The 23,266-nt window shown below is 44.6% G+C and overlaps 1 protein-coding gene across 7 annotated transcripts in view; it reads left to right on the top strand.

Moving 5' to 3' along the window:
- Window positions 1–21,642, top strand: part of ebf2 (EBF transcription factor 2) — a 28,556-nt gene extending 6,914 nt beyond the window's left edge. For 2 of the 7 annotated variants that reach the window (XM_030060210.1, XM_030060209.1), the window contains exons 6-16: window positions 1,119–1,187; window positions 16,259–16,340; window positions 17,911–18,052; window positions 19,108–19,238; window positions 19,476–19,602; window positions 19,731–19,819; window positions 19,919–19,984; window positions 20,158–20,332; window positions 20,433–20,615; window positions 20,778–20,948; window positions 21,128–21,642. In XM_030060210.1, the coding sequence (XP_029916070.1) occupies window positions 1,119–1,187; window positions 16,259–16,340; window positions 17,911–18,052; window positions 19,108–19,238; window positions 19,476–19,602; window positions 19,731–19,819; window positions 19,919–19,984; window positions 20,158–20,332; window positions 20,433–20,615; window positions 20,778–20,948; window positions 21,128–21,159 (1,267 nt within the window). In that variant the 3' untranslated portion in view covers window positions 21,160–21,642. Of the gene's footprint in view, window positions 1–1,118; window positions 1,188–16,258; window positions 16,341–17,910; window positions 18,053–19,107; window positions 19,239–19,475; window positions 19,603–19,730; window positions 19,820–19,918; window positions 19,985–20,157; window positions 20,333–20,432; window positions 20,622–20,777; window positions 21,005–21,127 lie in introns of those variants that run through there. The other 5 variants (XM_030060213.1, XM_030060211.1, XM_030060212.1 and 2 more) reach the window with 5 other exon arrangements.
- The last annotated feature ends 1,624 nt before the right edge of the window (window positions 21,643–23,266 follow it).

Below are 23,266 nucleotides of genomic sequence, written 5' to 3'. Positions count from 1 at the left end.
TCCTGTTTCTTCCTGGAGCTCCACTCAGGCCTGGAGCTTTGGAGCCAGACCTCCTCTGACAGTACCAGACACATGTTAGGGGAATGATCCGCCTTTCCCCCCGCTATACACACACGTAACCCCAGCACTTCTGTTTAGCTAGGATGACATGTGAGAACTTGTCAAAATTTCTCGAATGATGAATGCATAACCTTACGGCTTCTGTCAGCGTGTGCTTCAAAATTGATGAGGAAATCAAGTCCGCGGAGCCTACTCTTATGGTTTTATCATAATCTCTGCAAGATTTTGGCCATAGGAGTGCGTTTGGAGAGTAAAGAAAATAGGTAAACCCAGCGATGAAGACAGAGAAAGAGAGCGAGAGGGAGAGTGGTCTGGAAGTGGGGCAGTGACCCAGGATTTTAGGGCAGCAGGAGGAAGGATAGGGGGTTGGGACATGCGGAGAGGGGCTAAGACGGAGTGGGCTTTGCCATTGTGTAGCCAGCAGATGCCCGAATGTGACTCACAGCTGGCTAATAACAGAGCCGAGGAGGCAGAGGGCAAGCGTCACAGCTGGGGAGTGAGGCCGTCTGACAGGGGGGCGGAGGGGGGCAGGGCAGGGCCAAGCTGGGACACGAGAGGGGTGAGGCGAGGTGTAGGGGTGGCAGATGGTTAGGGGTGGGGGCACTTTTGTTATGCAGTGAAGGGGACTTGGAGGGGGGGCTGGGTGGCCAGCAGGCTCCTCGGACAGGACTGCTGACGAATTGTAGGATGTGGTGAGATGGTGTGTGTGTGTATGTGTGTGTGTGTGTGCGTGCCCAATGAGGCTGCGTGGGGGTTGAGTTTGATTTCGGAATCAATGTGACAGATTGCCTGGCTGGCTTTTCACTTTTGAATGGTCTCTCACTGTTTGTAGGGTGTGTTGTTGTACCTTTTCTTTCCCTTTTATTCTTTTGTCTATTCTTCCCCTCCCCTCTCATGCCTCCTTTGTGTGCTCCTGGATCTTGGCCGACTGCGGGACAGAGTAGAGTAGTCTGGGCATGTGGATGTGGATGGGCCAGACAAATGATGGGCCCTCCTGTTTGGCTTTTTTCACTGACTGTGCTCTTGTGTGTTTTCTGTCTCTTTAACTGCACTCTCAGCCGCTGTTGTGAGAAGAAAAGTTGTGGTAACCGCAACGAGACGCCCTCTGACCCGGTCATCATTGACAGGTAATGATACAAAACCACATCCCTAACAATGTCTCAGCCAAACACATCTCAGCACTCCATGGTCACTCCCCACTGCCCATTTATTCTTTGTACACATTCACTTAACACACACACACTCACACAATTTATGAAGAGGAAATTATAAATGACAGAGAAAGAGACAGAGAAGAGAGAAAGAAGAGAGAGAGAGATCATGGTTTGGGATTTTGTTTTTCCTCCGATGAGATCTCACAAATCAGCTGTGGCCTTTATGGCTGGTAGAGACAAAGAGCCTCCAGTGAGGAGAGCGGCGCTCCAGTCAGCGAAGGCAGCAGAGCAGGAGCCACAGCTTGGATGTATATGTATACATTCATGCGTGCAGCTATTAGAAAGAAGGAAGTTGGGCGAATGTAATTTCACAGCAGATGTTTGTGTATGTGCACATTTAACATATAAATATGAATATTTACAACCTGGGAGTATGAATCCATATTTGTGTTTCTGCCATATCAGGTGAATGCAAGTGTCTGGATTGGGTAATAGCTTTGCCAGTTTATCAGCCATAATTCATAGAGAATCACTGTTGATCTCTTCCTCTTTTCTGTCTACAACCCTCTGCACTGCAAAAAAAAAAAACCCAAACCAAACCAAAAACAAAAACAAAAAACAACTCCACCTTATCCAGTCACTTAATCTCACATTAACTGTAAAAATCTTGTAAAAACATGCCACTGGGATGAGATAATTCCACTTGTTTCCAATGCAATTTGGAAAGAGGGGATTATCTCACCCCACAGGCAGATTTCTTTCTTTTTTTTTTTTTTTTTTTTTTTTTTAAACTTATTTATAAAAACAAGATTTTTAGACTCAATAAGTGACTAAATAATGTGTTGAGCTGGAGATTTTTTTTTTTTTGCAGTGTGGGATCTGTTTCAGCTCGGTCACTCACCGCTGAATCTGACCACTTGTTGGTCGATGTATTGCTCAAAAACCAACAAAAGCTCAGACGCTGCTTTATCAAAAGCATGTGGAGGGTCTTCTTCACATATGTAGTAAATGTTCACCCTGACAGCCAGTTATCAGGTTCAGGGCAGATGACCGCTGCCGTAATCAGCGTGTGTGAGGGCCTCCACGTCCGAGGGATTTTGGAGGTCTCACAGTGTCTGCCTGGCATTAACCACTGTGATGAATGCTCATAAGTGGACCTCATGTGAAATACCTTCTCTGTGATGTCATCTGCACAACCTTCATCACCTCTTCCTTCCTCTTGCTCATCCTCCTCCTCTCTGCCTCCTTAACCCTTTCGGTCCCGCTTTCTCATCTTTGCCACGCTTCTCTTCCCATAAAAACCTCAATTCATATAAGTCAAGGGCCCTTTTCTTTCCGTAGTCTCTCTCTCTCTCTCTCTCTCTCTCTCTCTCTCTCTCTCTCTCCCTTGCTCTCTCCTCCTCGCCTCCTCAGTTCGAGCTGGCTGGCTGTTGACAGTGTGTCTCAAAGGATCTCTGCTGAAGATAGTTTTCATATAACGGAAAAATTGGGCTGTTGTCTTTTGAATTTTCCCAGAATACCTTGGAGCAGCTGTTTTTCTCATTTACTGTAGCACATTGCTCCCTCCCTCCCTCTTCCACCATCACCACCACCACCTTATTCTTCCTCCTAACATGGCTAAAACTCTTCAAAATTTGTTTGCAAGCAGTGCAGCCGGCTGGCGAGCAAGGAGAGATCTATATCCCTGTGTGTGTGTGACTTTGTGTGTGTGTGTGTGTGTGTGCAGGCTGGTAGTGTGGCTATGGGGATTGATTTAAATGGAATCATTGACCTACTGTACTCCCTAATCACACTGGGCATATCCCGTCCTGATGGGGGCTTCTCCCTCTTGACAGGCCTGTGGAATCCTGTCCTCAGGGAGCAGCCTATTAGCAGCCAGTTAATTTGTGATAAGCCAATGGAATTTTGCCTGGCGCTGCACCCTCTTTATCCCACCTTTCCTTCTTACGTGGGCTCGCTTGTTTGTTTGTGTTTATAGCTTCACACGGGGAGAGAGAGATAGAGGGTGAAAAGATTGACAGAGAAAATGTGTATGTGTGTGTTTTGGGTGTGTATGCACTGTGGGCTGCACACTCACATGGATGTCTATTTTCAAGTGTGCGAGGATCCCTGTGTGTTTATTTATGTATGTATATGGATGTATGTGCGATTGTCTATGTGTCGATGTGACCCCTGCTCTGACCTCTTCCTCCAGTCCCTGCTTGGCTTTTAAATTATTCATGTGTACTTTTGTGTTTGTGTGTGTGTGTGTGTGGATTTGTGCATGTGTGCACTTGTGTCTGTATGTGCATTTGTGTGTGCATGTCAATCTGTGTGTGTGTGTGTGTGTGTGTGTGTGTCTGGAGGAGACGGTCTGTTTCTGTGGCTCCAGTAATCAGCCTCCTGCTCCCAGCCCCAACACCTGTTCTCCAATTAACATGCAGTGTGCTGGGGCCCACCCGCTCCTATTGCTCAGACATTGCTTGCTATCCTTTTTCTTCCTCCCTCTCTCTCTTTTTTCTCTCATTTTTCACTCTTCTGCACTCCATTTCTCACTATCGCCGCTCATATCGCATAGTGCTGCCCCCCGTCTCTCTTTCTTTCACTTCTCTCTGTGCTCTTTCTATTAGTGCACATTTACTTTATCACTCCCTATTGCTTAATTCCTCCTCTCTTCTTTTCCTTCATGTTACCAACCCCACTGCCGCCCCCCCTCCCTTTAGCCTGTCTAATTTTGCAATAATTAGGCGGTGTCATTAGGACACCTACCCAAGCACAAGGGAGTTTGCAATTCCCCAAACGGCCCAAACCCCCTCTTTTCTAATCTTCTTTCCATATTGTTTCGGTTTTCAACCCCTCAACACCCCCTCCTCCCTTCCTCCTGCTGCCGCACTCCCTCCTTCTCCCTAATCCTGATTTGAGTGAAAGGGGAGAGAGGAGATCACAGCTGATCCATAGGGAGGGGTGACGGGCATGGAGTGGTGGGGGGGCAAAGGGATGAAGAGGGCAAAGGCAGTCTTTGACGGAGAGATGACTCTTAAAGCTGCCTCTTGGAAAGCATTATCTAATGTCCCATTTCCTATTGAGTCTAAGAGTTCCACAATCTCTGATCTTACCACCAGTGAACTCTTATACTCACAATCCTGATGGGACGTCTTTGTTTGGAGAATGTCACTTATCTTTGACTGATGGACTGGCCCGCTGGCTGATTGGTTAGATGATTGATCAATAGATAGATAGTCTGATTCATCTGGGCTTGTCATCATAAATCTTCACTAATTATTGTCATGTGTCCACTCTGTTCCTGAAAAAAATTCAATGTATTTACTATTTTTCCTCTATGATATGAATATTTTAAGTTCAGTTTTTGTGCACTGTGCAAAATTGCTGATGTTCGATTTAAGTGAGAACATTTAGGCTTTAGTTGACAAAAAATAAACATGGTTGAGTCTCTGGTCTATGGCTGAGCTCTCATGGTTTGCCTTTTTCCATATTTTTTTGTCAGCTGAATCTAAAAGGTCCTTGTTTAAATCTATACTGGATAATTTTGAATAGAGCACCTTTGATTCATTGGCATTTTTATATGACAGCATTTTTCACTTCCCTGTGTTACTTTTGCTGCAAAGACCCCATCTACTCTGAGGAGTTCTCAGTATTAATGTCAGACTCTAAGATCTTCTAATGGCGGCATTACTACCATGCTGACCTCTGACCTGAGAAAAACCATATTGGTTCAGTTCCAAAGCTGGCCCCTGTATTTATGAGCGAACCATGGGTTTACAATGGAGACAAGCAGATGTCAGTATTAGTATGAGTAGGAATGGATGATGTGGTTTGGCTGGGAGGGGGGCAGCTCTCAGTGTAAGAGCATGGTTTTATGTTTGGCTTGGAGGCTGAGATCAATAGTTGGTCATAAGGAGAGTGTGGAGGGATCCATCGTAAGACAAGAGTCTTATGGGGTGGGGGTGATCAATGGCAAGCACTATCTCGCTAATTGATCGTGTTTCCAAGAGGGGTCTTTTTTAACAAGCCAGCGCTCAGAGAAAAGAAGAATAATCAATGGGAATTTTCCAATGTTGTCGATATTGCTCTTCCTTCCCCCACACTCAAAATGAGCCAACTCACAAAGGCTCACATATACATTAGGCTTTGCTTTTTGAATATTCAAGTACACAAAAAGCTAAAGTTAAGTAAACATAACACCATCATTTTATGTTGTCTGCCACCCGAGAGGCTAATTTTCATTGTGACTATCTGCACAGTGATTAATTCTCCCAGGTGGAGACTAAACTTCACATGCTTGGCTCCAAGAAGAATCTATTGCTCTTAATCTTAGCATGTGGGTTGTATTGATCTGTTTGTGGTCTTCACTCTGGTTATGTGCATCTACCAACAAGTCATCACAGTCATGAATGTGTTTTCTTTTTGTCTCTAATCAAGGCAGGGCAATTTTCAGAAAATGAAGAACAAAGGTTTATGCTTTGTCGCCTGGGCCTTATCTTTTTGATGAAAAGGTTAAACTCTGTACCTGATTAACTGACAGCATATCAGCTCAACTATTAATTCCCTTGGCTGGATGGGGATTATTGCAGTTATGATCTGTTAATTTTATGTGGATGAATCCACAAACTAATTTTTCCTGCTGAAAGAGGCTGTGGACATGTACACACACACACACACACACACACACATGCATGCACGCACACACAGTGATGCAGTAAAAATGTAGCCATCTTTATGGGTCTTTACGGATTAAGTCTGTCTGGACAGTTTGACAATAAACTTTTCAGATATCATTCGTTGTCGTATCTGAATGCCTCTCCGCTGCCTCGTCGTCTCAGAGCAGCAGTTTGGCCATCTGTTTCAGTGTTACTGTCCGTCCACCTGCCTGTGTCTGCCTCTCTCTCTCAGGATCCGATCTCCATCTTTCTGTCCACTTTTAAGAATCTAAATTTACAGAATGTGAAGAAGAGAGCAACTCTCTGCAGGATTCCTGTACTTTTCAACTACACCTGTGTCTGTGCATTGCTGATCTTGAACTCTTGAGCACATGCTGAGTTTTGAGTGGCAAGTATCTGCTCCCTGGGCGAGCCTGATAGCTTCTCCTTGTAATTCTAATGGTGGGGAACACCAGTCTCTTCATTCTCCAGCACGACCCACTAGAAAATAGAAGAGTCAAGGCTTTGGGAAAAGAACATTAAACCATCAGCCAAAGAATAAGAACAGCAACATTTTTTGGACTGTGTCAAAGGTCGAATTCCTCCCCTTTCCCAGATGCATACTTATGCACTGCTGCCAAGCAGCCCTGTTATGTCATCATATATGTGCTTGAGGCTTTTATGTATGAGACAACAATGTCATTTTAGGAGATTGTTTCTCATACTCCCAGTATATGATTCTCATTTAACCATAAAGCTGAACCCCTTGTCCTCTGTGGATTGTTGATACTGGGCATGCTGTACCTCTGCCACCGCTGCCTTTTTCATTATTCTGGTTTGAAGATGGTTCCTTTTGGGTTTAGTCAGTCCTAACTAGGGGGAGGAATCCTGAGAGGCAGTACCATGCTGGGGATGCTACCTGAATTATACGAATCAGTGCCATTACAAACCATCCTTACAAATTCATCCCCTGACATGTGGACCCAGAAGCGTGCCTTGACTTCTTTTCAAATCATAAGCACTTACAGACCACTGATTCTCATTCAGCACAAAGTTAACAGGTCAGCAACAAGTTCAGCCTTGGGTTAAGTTTCACCGAGTTGTCCTTGGATTGGGCCGCTGTGATCCCAGATACTCATACAATCATACATGTCACACATACACAGATATTCATCTGTTGTGTGCATAAATTACCTGTCTCTCACACATACATACATGAATGCAGACACACACAGACACATTCACACACTAGTCCCTTCAGTCCGCTGTCACAGGTCTCTCCCTGGTGGCTCATACTGGACAGTCCCTCCAGACCCCCTGTCAGCGAGCCCCTCAGGCAGGGGGCCAGGCAGCGTGGCGACAGGGCCCTGAGGCTCCAGTGCACACCGCCTCACACAGCAGAGCGGCACACAGGCTGGACCACTGAGCAGCTGGCACAGAAGTGGGGGATTTCTCCTCCCTGGGGGCAATAGAGGGGGGAGAATGACACAAAGACAGACAGGGAGAGAGGATGCAATGTCTGGAATATCAAATACACTGACAGGTATTGCTTGAAACAATGAGAGCTTCACTCATACAGTGAGGGTGGTGAAAATGAGTTTGGGGAACTTTTGCGTGGTTCAGGCTTTCTTGCGACACGGTCTCATCCCGGACTCCAGCGTGCATAGGGAGTGTATCATGAGCGGCAGGTTAGAAACCGCGTTTGTGTTTGGCCACCTTTGCTCTGCCTTGGACAGTGTCGGGTGTTGTGGCTTGAACCCTGACATCGGGAACAGGCCTGGCTTGTTTTCTTTGAGAGAGCCTGCAGAGGAGGGGTTGGGCAGTCGGAAACAGAGAGCAGCAGCAGAGAAATGTTTTGACAGGAAATGGGAACGGACTGAGAATGGGCTAATGTGGAGGAACAGCAGGGGAATTTTAGGGTGGGTGGGATGCTGAGGGGATGGGGTAGATGAGAAGTTTTGAGGGGAGGCTCAATGGCACTCTGAATGGCCTCACGCTCCTAGAGTAGCCGGGGCGAACCCTCCCATTTGTCTGGCCACTAATAGGGTTCACCTTTGGTTGAGCGGTGTAGAGATTAAGTAGGGGCACTATGGGGATCAGAAGGGGACAGATTAGCGTGATTTAGAGGGTACTTCAGATAGCCAGCGTGTGTGTGTGTGTGTATGTGTGTGTGCTTGTGTGTGTGTGTATAACTTTGGACCTGCCTGTGAGTGTGGGTTTATTTTTCATGCGAGATGCGTGCATTTGCCATTTATTTTGTAAGGTGATCTGTGCAGTCAGTATAATCAGGATTTCATGTGTGTGTGTGTGTGTGTGTGTGTGTGTGGAGTCAGAGGCCAGTTAGCAGTGGTATTTAGGAACAGGGGCTGTTTTCTTTGGCTGGATGCTGCTGCTGCGGGGCAGGGCCATGAGGGTGTTGGGGGATGGATGAGTGGGTTTGGTCAGCCGCCTCTGTTAAGGTCTTAAATTTCACTAATGACTTAACAATGCCCCCTGGTGCTGGGCCGGCCCTGCAAGCGACCTTGTTTGTTTGTTTGTCTGTTAATCAGGAATCTGGACACAATATATTTCCCAGGACTCAGATTACTATGATGTTCCCCCCACCTTTCACTCTCTGAAAACATTCCCTAACAATAATATTTACACATCTGCAGTATTACATTTTATTAAAGGAATTATATTAGAAAAATGCCTGGGGCGAGTATTATTCTTCCTGTGGTGTATGGAAAGCACAACGAGTGCTCTCCATACAAGTTATGTAGTCCAGAGGCAATTTTCACTGTAAGGCAATCACACTTCAAATAGTCCACACACACACAAACGTCAACATTAAATAACTTATTAAAACCAACTACTTGACATAAGTAAGACAGTATGGTGTGGAGAGGGTGCAGAAAAGGCTGAGGAGGATTTTAAGTCGGTGCCAGAGTCGTACCAGATCAGATGAATGGCCTTTCTGCATTTGTGTTTGTGTGTGTTGACGCTGGCTGTGTGTGGATCATTTATGCAGCAGATGTCTGTAGTGTTTTCCTCATCATGGGGGGAAAATATATTGTAAAGAAAAACACGAACTGCAATTTAACAACTGTGATGTCACCACGGCCTTTTGTATGTGTGTGGTTGGGTGCTCTCTCTCTCCCTCTCTCTGTGTGTGTGTGTGTGTGTGTGTGTGTGTGTGTGTGTAATGGTGCTGATGAATCCGTCAGGGCTGAGGGCAGGGGGTGATGTGACCGCTGACAGGCTCCCAGCAGGCCTGCTGAGCGCCCCAACAGTCTCCATGCCCTCCCCTTAGCCCCCCCACCCTCCAATTCCCCTTCTCTCTCCCTTTCTCTACAGTCCTCGGCTCCACACATTTGCTGTGGATTAGCCACGGACAGTAAATTACAGCACCCTGGACCTCTGAGTGATTCCATACCCATCTCTTCACACGTTCCGCCTCTCCTTCCCTCCCTCCTCCCCCCTACACTCTCCCTCTAGTGCCATTACCCAGCTCACCCTCTCTACGTCTACCTACCCCCTTCTCATTTTGATCTGTTTTCCTCTCTCTGTCTGTCATATTCGTCCTGGTTCCTAGACTCCCTCAACCCTGTCAGATTTCTCTCCCCTGTCTGTCTGTCTCTCACTTCTGTTATACTTCTCATCCTGCGTTCTCCTATTGTGTCACGCTACACAGCATTCCCTCCCTTACACATCGCCTCCACGCCCCCCTTTACTTTCTTACAAGCAGGTCCCTCTTGTCTAGGCTTCACAGGTTTCTCAGCCGCTTCTCTTTCTCTCTCTCTCTTTCTCTCTTTTCCTCCTTCCTATCCCTCACTCCCGCCCTCTCCTTCCCTATCCCTCCTGATTTCCCCCCTCTCTCTTTCTGGAAACAGATGTTGTTTGTCAGATCTTATCATTACTGGCTAATTAAGAAGACATCTCTTCTCATTCTGTTGTTGCTTCTCTTTCCTCTCCTCTCTCTCTCTGTGGCATCCATCTCAGACTCTTTGTTCTTCTCAGAGGAAGGTTTGGGTCGAGCTTTCATATGCACATATTATTAGTAAATCTGATTACTGGCTGATTGATTGAAAGGGTATTGACAAAGCGGGATTAGTGTTAGTGCAGTGCAGATGACCTTTTGGTATGTTTGAAATCTGTTCAGCTGTAGTGGGTGCTCCGTGTCTCCGTTTGACAGTTATGAGAGTATATTTTGAATCCTTGTCCCTCAGGACACACCAGGCATGCTGGGAGAGGTCAGGCCACTGATGGGAGTTCTATTCCCTGTCCTGGTTGTGAATTCATGTTCTCTTGACTCTGAATATCTATCCATATCTATCTATCTGGCAGTCTGACCACAATCCCATGTGGCTACCACTCTGTATGCACTTTATGCTTTTGGTTAAACTTGAGAAACTTAAAAATGAATTCAGTTTAAACCATTAAAATTCACATTTAGCAGCTAGATGGAGGCTGTGCAGTAAAACCCTTTAGCACTCAGGAGAAGCCTTGCCCAAACACTTCATCGCCTCTTCTGTCCCATCATTCCCCTTTCCTCCTCTCAACCCTCTTTCTCTCTCAGCTCCGCCGTGCCTCAGCCATTTTTGCGGTGGCAAGCCTGAGGGTTTTACAGCACAACCAAGCTCTATAAATCAGCACTAGTGGTTTAAATGTTTGGCTTTGTCACAGTTCTCAAGTTTAGAGGTGGGGTGGGCTGAGGCTGGTGCAGGGGCTGGGGTTGCAGGGGTGAAGCCAGCCTGGGAGGCAGTGGAGAAGAGGCCATAGGGGCACATCCAATCCACTAGGCAAATTTATAAAGACCTGAGTCCTGAGTCTGCTGCCTGCCTGTCTGCTGCATGCATGTCTACCTCTATTCTCTGCTCACTCTTTTTGTTAGCACCAATCAATCAATAAAGTGTTTTGAGGTGCCTGCTGCTCCTTTTTGGGCATAAGTGCTGACAAACAAACATTCAGACAACTACTGGATTGGAGTTGACATCTCTGTGAGACTGTTAGGCATCAGAATAAACTTGTGAGCTGTGATGTGCTAACAGAAAGTGGACAAAAGTTTCAAATTCAAGAGATCTGACATGTGTAATCTGATGATTAATTGCCAGTAGGGCGTGTGTTCGAAAAGCTGTTATGAAAAAAGTTAGAGAAAATCAAAGAGGTTAGTCGGGCTATGTGAAGTTTGTTGGTGAAAGGTGAGTGGAGCCGATGCCGTAGATATCCCTGTATGTTCCAGGAGGGAGTGGACTGGGAGGCTGGTGTGAAAGGTCCTGCCGTGGTATGCGACAGAGGGGGTATCAATTCGTGGAGGGTTTTCTGTGCCCCATTAGCAGTGTCAGAGGTCATGTGCCCCGGGTGTTAACCCTGGTGACCAGTCTAGCTTCCAGTCTGCCAGGGGACCTGGGTCCAGGGGTATTTATTACTACCCCCCTCACCTCCCTCCTCACCTCCTCCCAACACAACTCTCCCCATGGAGGAAAACAAAACACCTCCGTCCCTCCCCCAGCCCTTGCTTGGCCTTGGTGCGTGTACTAATTGGATGCATATCCATACAGTGATGCATGACGACCCATCTGTAGATTTCTGCCTTGGCGTGAAACATTCTTAGGTCAACACTAGCTTATCCAAATCCTCGCCTATAGCCGCGAGCAACAGCATTTAGTTGACCCAATACTTACATATTTTTTGAATTTCAACAAGCGCATACATGCAGATATTCTTTTAGACATTTGTTTATGAGGCATATTACTAATGGTTTTGTGTGATTGCTGAAGCACTTGCATGTGTTTATATGTAGCTGTGACATCATGCACATGTTAGTGTTTTGTGTGACTGCGCATATGTTTATGTGTCACATGTGCATGTGTGACATACGCACACATATGTGCATTTATTTGTGTGTCCGTGTATGAGTTAGTGCTCTCAGTGTGTGAGTGTGGCAGAGGAAGGCCCTCAGCATGTCAGTATGTTTTAATGCTTCACATCTGGTTTCCTAATTTTCCTCCTTCCCTCCCTCCTCCCCCTCCACCACCATGTCAGGACACTGTTTTGTTTTTTCAGGGTGAAGTGGGGGGGGCGGTGATGGAGGGGATGTCTGATGAGTGATGGTCCTGAATACATAACGTCAACATTCTCTCTCTCTCTCTCTGTCTCTCTCTCCATTCCTCTGCTTCTTTCTCTCTGATGCTCAGTCTCTCTGCCTCCCCATGTCTGTCATCTAGAAGCTATAGGAACTGGCCTATGAAGGGGACCAGCTCTCTTTTCTCTCTCTCCAGCTCTCTCGCCTTGCTCCTCTCCACCTCTTTGACTGTGTCTTAATTGGAGACCAGGGCATCCAAGTCTGCTGAACTAAATTTTGACAATCTGCTCCTCCTTCTTCTTTTCCTTGCTTTTTTTTCCTTCTCAACTCCAACATTTTTATTCGAACATAAATTTGTCATCTTTGATGCAGTTGCCCAAAATTGGTGGGCTGATGCTAAACCCAGAGAAAAAAGTGGAGTGAAGAAATGTTTTCAGCTGTACTGCTGACTAACTTGGACTCCATGGTAAACCCTTTGTGCATCACTGCTTCAAGATCCATTGCTACCGGTAAAACTGCATTTACGGCGAGCACAGAGGGTGATGTGTTTTATGTCTATGTGAAAAGGCAGTTTATGTCAACAGTGATTAGTGCTGATGAATGCCTATGAACATTTTTGTTAGAGGTCCTGTGCTGCTTAGGTGCTTGCAGCATGATTAAGGCCATATGTACAGCATAGTGTGTAACACTTATGTGTAACAGATGCCTCAAAGCACCGAGCAGTGTGAAAGTGTCCACACTGAGCGGTGAAATATGCACAGAATGGCACTGCTGTTATTGTTATTAGTGTCATGATGTGCTTGTTCGTTTTTTAAACTAGTTTTAGTTAAGCAAGTTGTCACCATTGGGATGGCTCCCCTCACGCTGCGTGGCCTGTGTTTAGTCTTGGGAACTGAAGCAGATGCAGACAAAAGGGATTTGGAGGCCTTGACAGAGATACAGAAGGGAAGACAGAAAAGAAAAAACAGACTCCCTGTGGTACCCGTGTGGAAAATGATCCCAAGGTTTAAGACTTGGGCCGATGTTTTGTTTGTGTTTCCTGCTGTAAGTGTGGCTGTAAAGGGTATAAGTTGCCAGTTGTGTAAGTTATCGCTTGGTTTCCAGTGCCAACAACTGCAAATGGCCTTGTGAAAATCTCTTAGCTTTCTGTTAGTCATCAATATGGGACAAGGAAATCATAGAAAAAAAAAAAAACAACTGCTTTTTAAATCAATGACATTTTGGTGTCAGATTTTTCAGTCATCTGACACAAAACAGAGGCATTTCATTAACAATAGAGTAAAACATTATCTATCTATCTATCTATCTATCTATATAGATAGATAGATAGATAGACAGATACTCATTTGTTCAGAATAACTGGTTTGAATTAGGTTTCAGCAGCTGAGGCAGTGAATAATAGTCAGCATCATGTTATCCCTGTTTCCATGCTTCCGTGTTTGCTTCTCATTAGCTCTGTCTGCACTATGTCCGTGTCTTGATAGTTTAGTAATCACAAGGATTGATCATTTTGTGTGTGATTAATGGAACACTGTAGTCCTGTTAATGTAGGGAACAAGGCACGGCCAAAAATATAAACATGCTATAGTTAAAGGAGTTCTTTTAAAATAGTCTTTCTCTGCATTTTCTCTATGACATCGAGATCACCTCCTATTCTTTGCATGTTCTCCTCATCTCTTCCCTGTGGACGGGGAGGTGTGTGGGTGTATTACATTACCAAAACAAAAACAAACAACAGCGATATTAAACTTTTGCAACCACAATAGAGGAGGGGATAAAAAACAGAGGGTCCTCGACTTCTTATTAATTATGCAAGATTAGTCTAATTATAATTCAGCAAATGAATGTGTGGCAGAAGGTGCGAGGCGACGGGGCTGGGAGATTTGCATGTTAAGTGGGCAGGGGGAAGCGGCTAATGCATGCTAATATATGCGTCAACGTCTCGCTTTAATTTCAGCATTTGCAGCTGTGTGCGTCCGAACTGAGGGGGGTGAAAAGTTGACTGAATGGGTTTTTGGGAGGGGGGCAAAGGTGGGGGTGTCAATGTATTAGAGTGTGCATGCATGCGTGTGAGCGTGTATGTGCATGCAAGTGTGTGTGTGTGTGCGTGTGTGTGTGAGTGATCTGGTGTCATATAAACAGGGAATGATAAGAAGACGTCAACAAACAAGGTCAGGAACCTTAAGAAAGTTAATGCGCCCAGTCTGAGATGGATGAAGACAACCTCTCAACTATAGTTATGACTCTGCAATCTGAGGTATTTCTACAGTACAGATTTACAGTTTCAGTCAGTGGGATGACTGATTGCTGCTGGCTAGGTGAACTTGAGGTGGCCACATAGCAAGTGGCAAGGAAAGTAGTGTGACTAAGCCACAGCTAGACCGTGTCCATGGTCATTAAACACAAAAATGTGGTCCCCATGTTGTTATAAATTACCTCTTTAGCCTTTAAAATGAGCCATAGTGTGAGAATCATTGCCCTGGATTAAATATACAAACTGTATGACCCTCAAAGGAGGTAGTAAAATGAAACAGAGCACCTTTGAATATGTCCCTCTGCAGAGTCACACGGCAACATATATCTTTAGTTATACACCATGCACAGAACATAGGATACAGTGACTTTGAATCCTATTAAATCCACTCTGTCATAGGAGAATAATACGGAATGGAAAACAAAGTCAGACACAGATGAGGAACAAACTGGAAGGAGGAAGTGGTTTAAGGGAGGGAGAGGAGCCGATGTGCCCTTTTGCACGTTTCCACCCTGGGCTGAGCTTTGAGGTTGGAGGTCCGAACGCTCACTGATAAATTATAATCGCCCTCCGCCAACAACAATATTGATTGTCCTACGACGAAATAGCTCAAATCAAGAAATATTGGACACAGTTTTGGAACCGAGAGCCAGTTCCTAGCCAGGGCCTGTTCACAAGGGAGGAAGCTGGAGAGAGTGATGGAAGAAGAGCGAGTAAAAGGCTGACAGAGTGAGGGAGAGATTAGTATTCAATGGGAGGGTTCAGGGCTGTGGGGCCAATATGAAGTTCCTCTCCAAACAACATCTCTCCATTAAGATGACTTATATTTGCAGAGAGCACAATGTGGGTGGGATCGGCGCTACCCATCTAGCTCCAAACCGCTGCCTCCCTCCGTAGCATTTTTCTTCTGCGCTGTTGTTGTTTGTTTAATTGGAACATTAATGGGTGTGTTTTTCAAAAGCAAGGCAGGGTTGCACTCTCCGTCAGTGGAACGGACATCTGGTTTTAGGCTATATATTCGCCAATTGCCGTAATTACATCACAACTCCACATCATTTCCAGGACTATTTGTCTTTCTTTACAAACATCTTCTGTTTAATTTCTCTTCTCCCTCAGATTTGTCTCCATCCTCCTCTCCTCATCTGCACCTGCCCTCTTTATATACTTCTCTGGTTCCTACCTTGCCAAGTCCCTCTCTCTCCACTCCCTCCTTCCTCTCCCCCCATTTCTGTGATGGAATGTGTTCTTGTTGTTGCCTTCTCTTTCCCATCGCTGTCTTTGCCTCTCAGCATGGGGACTTTGGGATTGCGGCAGAGCTGCGTTGCCATGGCAACGGGCTGTGTTGCCGAACTGTGTACACCTGGGATTTGGAGTCTCTCTCCATAGTCTCCCTCTCTCCTATTTATTCCGCCTCTCTCTCAGATTTTCTTTGGTGTAGCAGAGGCTATCAGCACCCCTCTCTCGCTCTCTCTCCTCGTCTCTCTTTTTCTGTCTCGTGCTCAAAAGTAAACTCACATACATAATCAGACACATACATACACTTGAAAACAATAAATTCATGTCCATACCAGCAGTATCGCTCCCTTCCTCCTTCCACCTCCTCATTTCACTTTCTCTGTTGTTGTCTCTACTTCGTTTCCCTCACCATTCCCATGTGGGAGTTCAAATATGGCATTGCGGGATACCATGGTCCCTGGAGTCCACTGGCATACATCACTGTCTTAGTTTACTTTGAAACACAGCAGTTCTTTTCACTGGACTGCGCTTCAGATTCTCATCACTTGATTTAAAGTGTAATAACATTGACTTTAATACTAAACTAAACATCTGTTATTGATGTCAGAGCTGTAATCATATATGTGCACATGCACACACACACACACACACACACACACACCCATGCACATACATGTGCAAGCAGACATACAAGCATACACACCATCCACAAGACCCGTCTCAGAAAAATAATTAGTATCTCCTTTGATTAGTGGCTCTGTGCTGCAGGGCAGCAAATAGTCATGCAAAATTCTTTCAAGTGATTTCTCAGTTGTCGATGTTCAAATGTGTGTCCTCTTATTTACCTTTGCAGGTTTTTCTTGAAGTTTTTCCTGAAGTGTAACCAGAATTGTCTGAAGACAGCAGGGAACCCAAGGGATATGAGGAGATTTCAGGTACGAATAGTTTGAGAAATACATTTTTGTGAGGTGACTGTGTGCTTGTGCATGAGGGGAAAGAGGGAAGAAGGTAATTTATGTGACTGAATATGTGAATAAATAATAATAAAAAATGATTTTACCGTTAAGTAAAACATAACACCTGCCTGCCCCTCCATCTTAAGAAAGTGGTTATTTTCTTACCCAGCCTGGTCCAAGGAGAGTTGATACCACATTTACTCTTACAGTAGTCTGAGGAAGGTATTTTTAATGGAAGACATAGCAGAGAGAGAAGTAAAGGTGAAAGTTAAAAATCAATAAGGAGACAGAGAGATGGAAAGAGAAACGAAAGGGGTTAGATATGTGGGAGAGACAAGGGGAGGGGGGAGATGGGCAGGAAATAGGTTGAGGTGTTTCAGGAAGTTGTCAAGAATTGAGTGATTGGCTCCAGATGGAGGAGGTCATGCTCCGTGACCCAGGAAGTGGTCACAGGGGACACTCCCGCCTCACTTCCTCTGCTGTCTTTCAGCACCAGCAGCCCCTGTCTGGCATTCCCTCTCTCTCTCTAACATCTAGCCCTCTCCCTTTTCCCTTCTTCTTGTTCCCCCTGTCTTCCACTGTGTTTGTTTTAACTCCTGCATTGTGACACATGCTGAGAAGTTATGAGCACGCAGGCACTGCACGACCCTCATCTCTGGGTTAAAAGGCGATCAGAGCCGGACAGGAGTCTGCTGCTGCTTGATCGATAATTTACAGTTATTTTCCCTTAGATTCTTCTCCCACTCCACCACCTATAGCACATATGCTTTTTTTGTCTTCTTTTTTTTTTTTTTTTTACTCCTTCTCTGTCTCTCTACACCTAGAAAATTACTGCCATGTGTTTATTTGAAGCAAATGTTGGTTTTATCTTTGCTGTCTGGTTTTCTCAAATGCATATTATAATACGTTAAGGTATCCGTGTTTCATAAAAATATTCTTTCTAATCGTCCCTCTACATCTAAAAAAAAATAGACCCACTCAAACTTGTTGTCTACAGAAATACTTACACATAAACACCCATAAATATCCTCAGAGAATAAAACCTACACTCTCATATATTGTACGCGTGTCTAAACATGGGAGGCAGATGTAGGACGGGACACACACATGCTGTGGCCAGAAAATCAAATTAGGGCCACTATATATCATCCACTATTTTAACGGCCAGTTAAAATGGGAGATTCAGTCCATATGTTTGGTGTCATTGAGGGATCAGGAGGAGATGACGATCCGCCCGCTGAAAGAGTAAAAAAAAAAAAATCTGAGCAAGAGCTCACAGGCAGAAGAGAGGCCATATGGTGGCTTGATGGAGGAGGGAAGGGGTGTATGAGCAGTGTCATCACTGGAGTGTAGACATATGATGAAGATCCCTGGTATGTCGTATTACCTATTGAGAAATATTGCTATCACCTGTATGCTGAAACAGATTGTTGCTAAGGGATTTTGCTGCTGTAACTGGAGATTGGGACTCACAGCCTGCTGTCCAACTCACACACATAGACTCATGTATCTTTCTCTCCCTCTCCCCTGGCGCTTTCCGCTCTCTCAGGTGGTCTTGTCCAGCACTGTGAGTGTAGACGGCCATGTCCTAGCAGTGTCTGACAACATGTTTGTCCACAACAACTCAAAACATGGTCGGAGAGCCCGCAGACTGGAGCCAGGCGAGTCGGTGGAGAATGCTATGGAATATGGTAAGGCAGTAACTCACAACTTACAATGCCACCGAGCAACACACACCGGACATTTTTCTATCTGTCTTATCATTATTTGCTTACATCAGTATCAACATTCAGAAACCTAAACCTGATACGTGCTGTTCCATGGCACTTTTCAGGCACACATTTTAGGAAGAGGCACTTCAGCTGACTTTAATGGCCTACCATAATCACCATGATATATTTAACACAACCAGTTATGCTACTGAGGTCATTAATTAAGCTAATTAATGCATTAATTAGCAATATTTCTATGTCAACACACTTCACATACCACATGGAATGGACATGGGGTAACACATGGGGTGTAATTAATATGAACTCTGTATCTTAAACTCTGCATCTTAAAGCATTAAGGAGTTCAAGTAGTTTCAGGACAACCAGTTTTTCCTCATTAGTTTCCACTCTGACTCACAAGGTGCTCCAACGTCTAATCAGAATCTAATCTAATCATCATCTGCTGCACGAGTGGAGCCTGTGGTTTCAGTGTGAACTTTTCTCTTATAACTCTTGAGCTATTATGTTTATAGGAATGTGTGATGAACAAGAGGCAAATATTTGCCATCATGTCACATAAAAATACCAGAGCCAGAAATACACAATATCGATTTGCCTCTGCTTATATGTCCTGTATGTAGGTTTTGTTTTTGTTTTAGTACTTTTTTTCCCCCACATTTTTTTTTTGACTTGCTGATCTGCATTTGATACGGACTGTCTCCTAACCTACTTAACATATTGCTCTTCATGCAATTGGTGTGCTGATCCCTGATTAAAAGCCACACAAAGGCTTGTAATGTCAAGCCTATTCAACTAGCTGTGAAAAAAGGGCTTTACAGTTTTTTTTGCCTCAAGAGTGCCCTGGAACTCCTTTGTTTTTCATTAATCGACAACCTCAAACCAAAGAACACCTTCAGCAAATGCCTCCACTCACAGAAACTGTCTCTATCCTCTCTAATAATATCCTCTATAAAATAATTGCACATGCTGTGTCAAAGCTCTTGCAGTTAACCTTGTCGTTTTTTCCTGTTCAGCTACTCCCTGTATCAAAGCCATCAGCCCCAGTGAGGGCTGGACCACCGGCGGGGCCATGGTCATCGTTATCGGGGAGAACTTCTTTGACGGGCTGCAGGTGGTGTTTGGCAGCATGCTGGTGTGGAGCGAGGTAGGGAATCTCTTCAAAAATGTCTAACTAATGACTGCTACAGATTAAAGCATATTGTGAAATGAAATATATATATATAGCATATGGCTTGTCTCACTGAGTTGATTTATGAGCTGTCTAATAAATTTATCTGTAGTCAGTGTTATGTTATACTGATATGATATACTGTGGGATGTCTGCTGGGGGGGGAATCATTTGTTGTTGTTTTGTATCACAGCCTCTGTTCTGTTCCCGCAGTTGATCACGCCCCACGCAATCCGTGTCCAGACACCTCCTCGCCATATCCCCGGGGTTGTGGAGGTCACACTGTCCTACAAATCCAAACAGTTCTGCAAAGGAGCACCAGGACGCTTCATCTACACAGGTGAGTCAACTAGACTTCGCAGTAACACCCGAATCATCCAGACGTTTTTGGTTTTGCAGCATGGGCTCTGGATGAACTATGAATTGGTTTTGATCCTCTGTTGGTTTGTGTGGCGTGTTTGGTTTTAGCCCTGAATGAGCCAACCATAGACTACGGCTTCCAGCGTCTGCAGAAGGTCATTCCCCGACATCCTGGTGACCCAGACAAACTAGCCAAGGTGAGAGGAAAAAACACACTCTATACATCTTAATTCTTCAAGGAATTGTGCTGCATTACAGTGATCGTATTAAATTATTGTTTATTTTTTTCTTTGTAGGAAATGCTGTTGAAGAGAGCCGCTGATCTTGTGGAGGCCCTGTATGGAAACCCACACAGTAATCAGGTGAGCGCTACTTGACGAATGTGTGAATTCTTACCATTACAGTCTGTGAACCGAGACAGAGACATTGTCACACATGTAAAAGCTAACATCTTAAAAGCCTAGTTTAGATGCACTGTAGGCTAGACTCTGACTGTATCACTGAGACTGAATCTGTGCCTACCATTGTTTTGCAGGACATGCTTCTGAAGCGTGCGGCTGACATCGCCGAGGCCCTCTACAGCGTTCCCCGTCCTCACAGTCAGCTGCAGGCGCTGCCCAGCTCACCAGCCCATGGCAGTGTCATGGGCCTGGGTTCTTACCCTTCGCAGTTGGGAGTCAGCATTGGAGAGCCAGGACAGAGCAGCCAGGGTGAGGAGACTGAAAGACAAACCAATCACTGCCTCAGTGTTCACCCCTACTGGAAGTCACATCTGACCCAACATCTTGTTTTTATTTTTTTTTTTTCTAGGCTACATCCGTAACTCCAGCAGTTTGTCCCCAAGGGGTTACCCTTCTGCCTCCACTCCTCAGCAGTCAAGCTACGGGGGCAGTGCAGGGATGACGGGAGGTTATGGGACAGTTCCCATGACCAGCCTGGGAGTACCTGGGTCACCTGGTTTCAGTAGTGCCTCCCCCACAGGCTCTCCCTACGGTAAGAGCTTCTGCGCTTTCTCATTGTCCATAAATTCACAATGTGTTGTTAGTATTTCTTGAATTTTAAGTCAGTGAATAGCTGGCCTTGCAATATTGAGTCCATTGTGATGTTCACACTTTAGATTAATATAGTAATGCTTGGTTCCTCTGTGTTCCTCAGTAATGCCCTCCAGCCCCACTATACCAGGAGGCTCCAGCTCTTCGTCATCTCTCTTGCCTTTCTCCTCCTTCCCATCTGCTGCCAAACAGAAGAGTGCTTTTGCTCCTGTCCTCAGGCCCCAGGGTTCCCCCTCCCCTGCCTGTCCCGCCTCAGGGGGGAACAGCTTCAGAGGTAGCCATCCAACTCACTATCTGACCCCGCTCTCTGAACTTACGAATGCAGTCTAACCCCTTGTGCTAAACTCACAAAAGCTTGACTGAACATGACAAAACAGAAGGCTGGATGTACAATAATGCAAGATAGGCTGATTGACTAGAATCATCGATTTTGTATATTCTTTTTCTCTCCAGCAATGACGGGCCTGGTTGTTCCCCCGATGTAGCAAACCACCCACCCCAATCTACCCCAGACCACTGCTTCACTTAGCCCCTCTCTTGGCACTAAGAGGGCAGGGAGAATGGAAAATTGATCTAGCAACCACATATAAATATCCTCCCTGAGCCCCCTGCCATTTGTTAGTCCATTTTTCATCAAGTGGATGAAAAGGATGGGGTATGAAATGTCCAAAGACCAGCCATCCACTTCAGAAGCAGAGGAGATTACTTCACGCACAGCAGCTACAGACAGAAAATGTTCCTTAGCCAACAGCACCAGACTGGACCAAACTGCTGGGTGCACCATGAGGTGTCTGCATTTTGAAAAGAAACAGAGGCAAACAGGTCCCAATCTTGCCACAAGCTTCAAAAGCGTCCGTAATTACCTCTGGCCTACTATCAACATGCAGTATTTGATTCTTCCAACATCCGCCCAAAACCTTGGCTACAGACGTGCAGGATTTGTTGAGAGAGCACTGAGCGTTGTTGGATGACGGACAACTCTGATATTATGTTGAAGCTCTAAAAAGCAGGGTGCTATTTGTCTGTGTATGGACACCATTAATGGCATGTGTGTACATTGTCTGTGAGTTAGCGAGAGATTTTTTTGTAGTAGACTTTTTGAAGGCAATTTACATTCCAGAAAAATAGACCCTTTATTTTTTGTTCTGATCTCTAAGGTTTTACAAGGGAAAACTCTTTGTCCCAAGGGTTATTACTAAAGGAATTCATATATTGATTTATTTAAGAACAAGCAATTTAACTTATTATAGTTAGTTTAGGGAATAATATAAATGTGTTTTTATAAAGTGGTCCTTTTTCCAGCTGTTATTGAAGTAACGTTATCTCCACCTTTCCATCACAATTGCTAAATGATAAAAATGTGATGGATGTTTTTTGAAAAAGCAAAGTAAACTGTAACACGTTTATTTGGAATAAAATTTGGCCAAACTGCAGATTCTTGCATAACAACATATCAGTGTTATGCAGGCAAATGAAAGAAAGTGAATGTCCTTATGTAAAGGAAAAAAAGTTAGTTAGCCTTATCCTTATTCATTTCATTTTTAATGCATGCTTTTTGACACCAATGCCCTGATATTATTTCAATCCACAGTACAAATTTGAAAGTATATGATTATGAAATAAAAAAAAATGTTATTGTTTCATTCTAAATGTTCCAGCCCAGTACAAGTTTCTGGTCACTATGCAGTACAGTAAATGAACTCAAAAGCACAAAAAGAGAAGAAAGGGACAAATAGGGTGTTCATTAACTCATATAACAGCGTTCTTACTCATTGATTTTAGCCAACACAATACAAACTTCATTCTCAGGATGAAAAAAACAAAGAGCATAAGGAGTAGATGACATCATTTGGAAAGTTGTTTTTAGAGTTCGGTTGATTTTATTTATTTAAAAATTATTAGCAATTGTAATATGTTTTTTTTTTTTTTTTTTGAAGCCATCTTTCTTTGAAACGGTACAAAAATGTTGCAAATGTGATTTGTATATCTCAAGGTGTAATTATATTTTGTGCTCCAAATAAAACAAATAAGCAAAAAGTCACTCATTCTGATTTTTCCTGGTTGTAATTTTAGTTCCTAGGCTTTGTACCATAAAATAGTGAATTGTGTGTTTTCTTTCGATGTGTTTGTTAACCTGCAGGATCTGAATGAAACACAGTAAGCGTAATGATTTTCAGAAACGGTGCATCATCGTTTCAAATTTCTTGGACATCTGGATTTTCCTTAATACTCAAAAGACTGTGTTAGATCTATTTTTGACTGCACCCATCACCTGTGTGCTTGTGCAGCTTCCAACACTGTTTTGTATACATAACTGATGAGCCGCAGCACCTTAATTGTGATGCGAGCATTAAAGACTGAGTAGAGCATGTCAAGATAAACAACACTGCCACCCCCCCACCCTCCTACAAACACACACACACACACACACACACACACACACATCCACACACCCTCCACATCTCTCTCCTCTCTGGTAAGCCTCCTTTTCTCTGAGGACCAAGCCTCTGGGGGCCTCAGTGAGAACCACATGAGTCTCCTTCCAACGTGCCCTCCTTCTCTCTCTCTCTCTCTCTCTCTCTCTCTCTCTCT

This window comes from Myripristis murdjan, chromosome 9, assembly GCF_902150065.1.
Source record: "Myripristis murdjan chromosome 9, fMyrMur1.1, whole genome shotgun sequence".
Lineage (NCBI taxonomy): Eukaryota > Metazoa > Chordata > Actinopteri > Holocentriformes > Holocentridae > Myripristis > Myripristis murdjan.
This window is presented reverse-complemented; position numbering and strand designations above follow the sequence as displayed.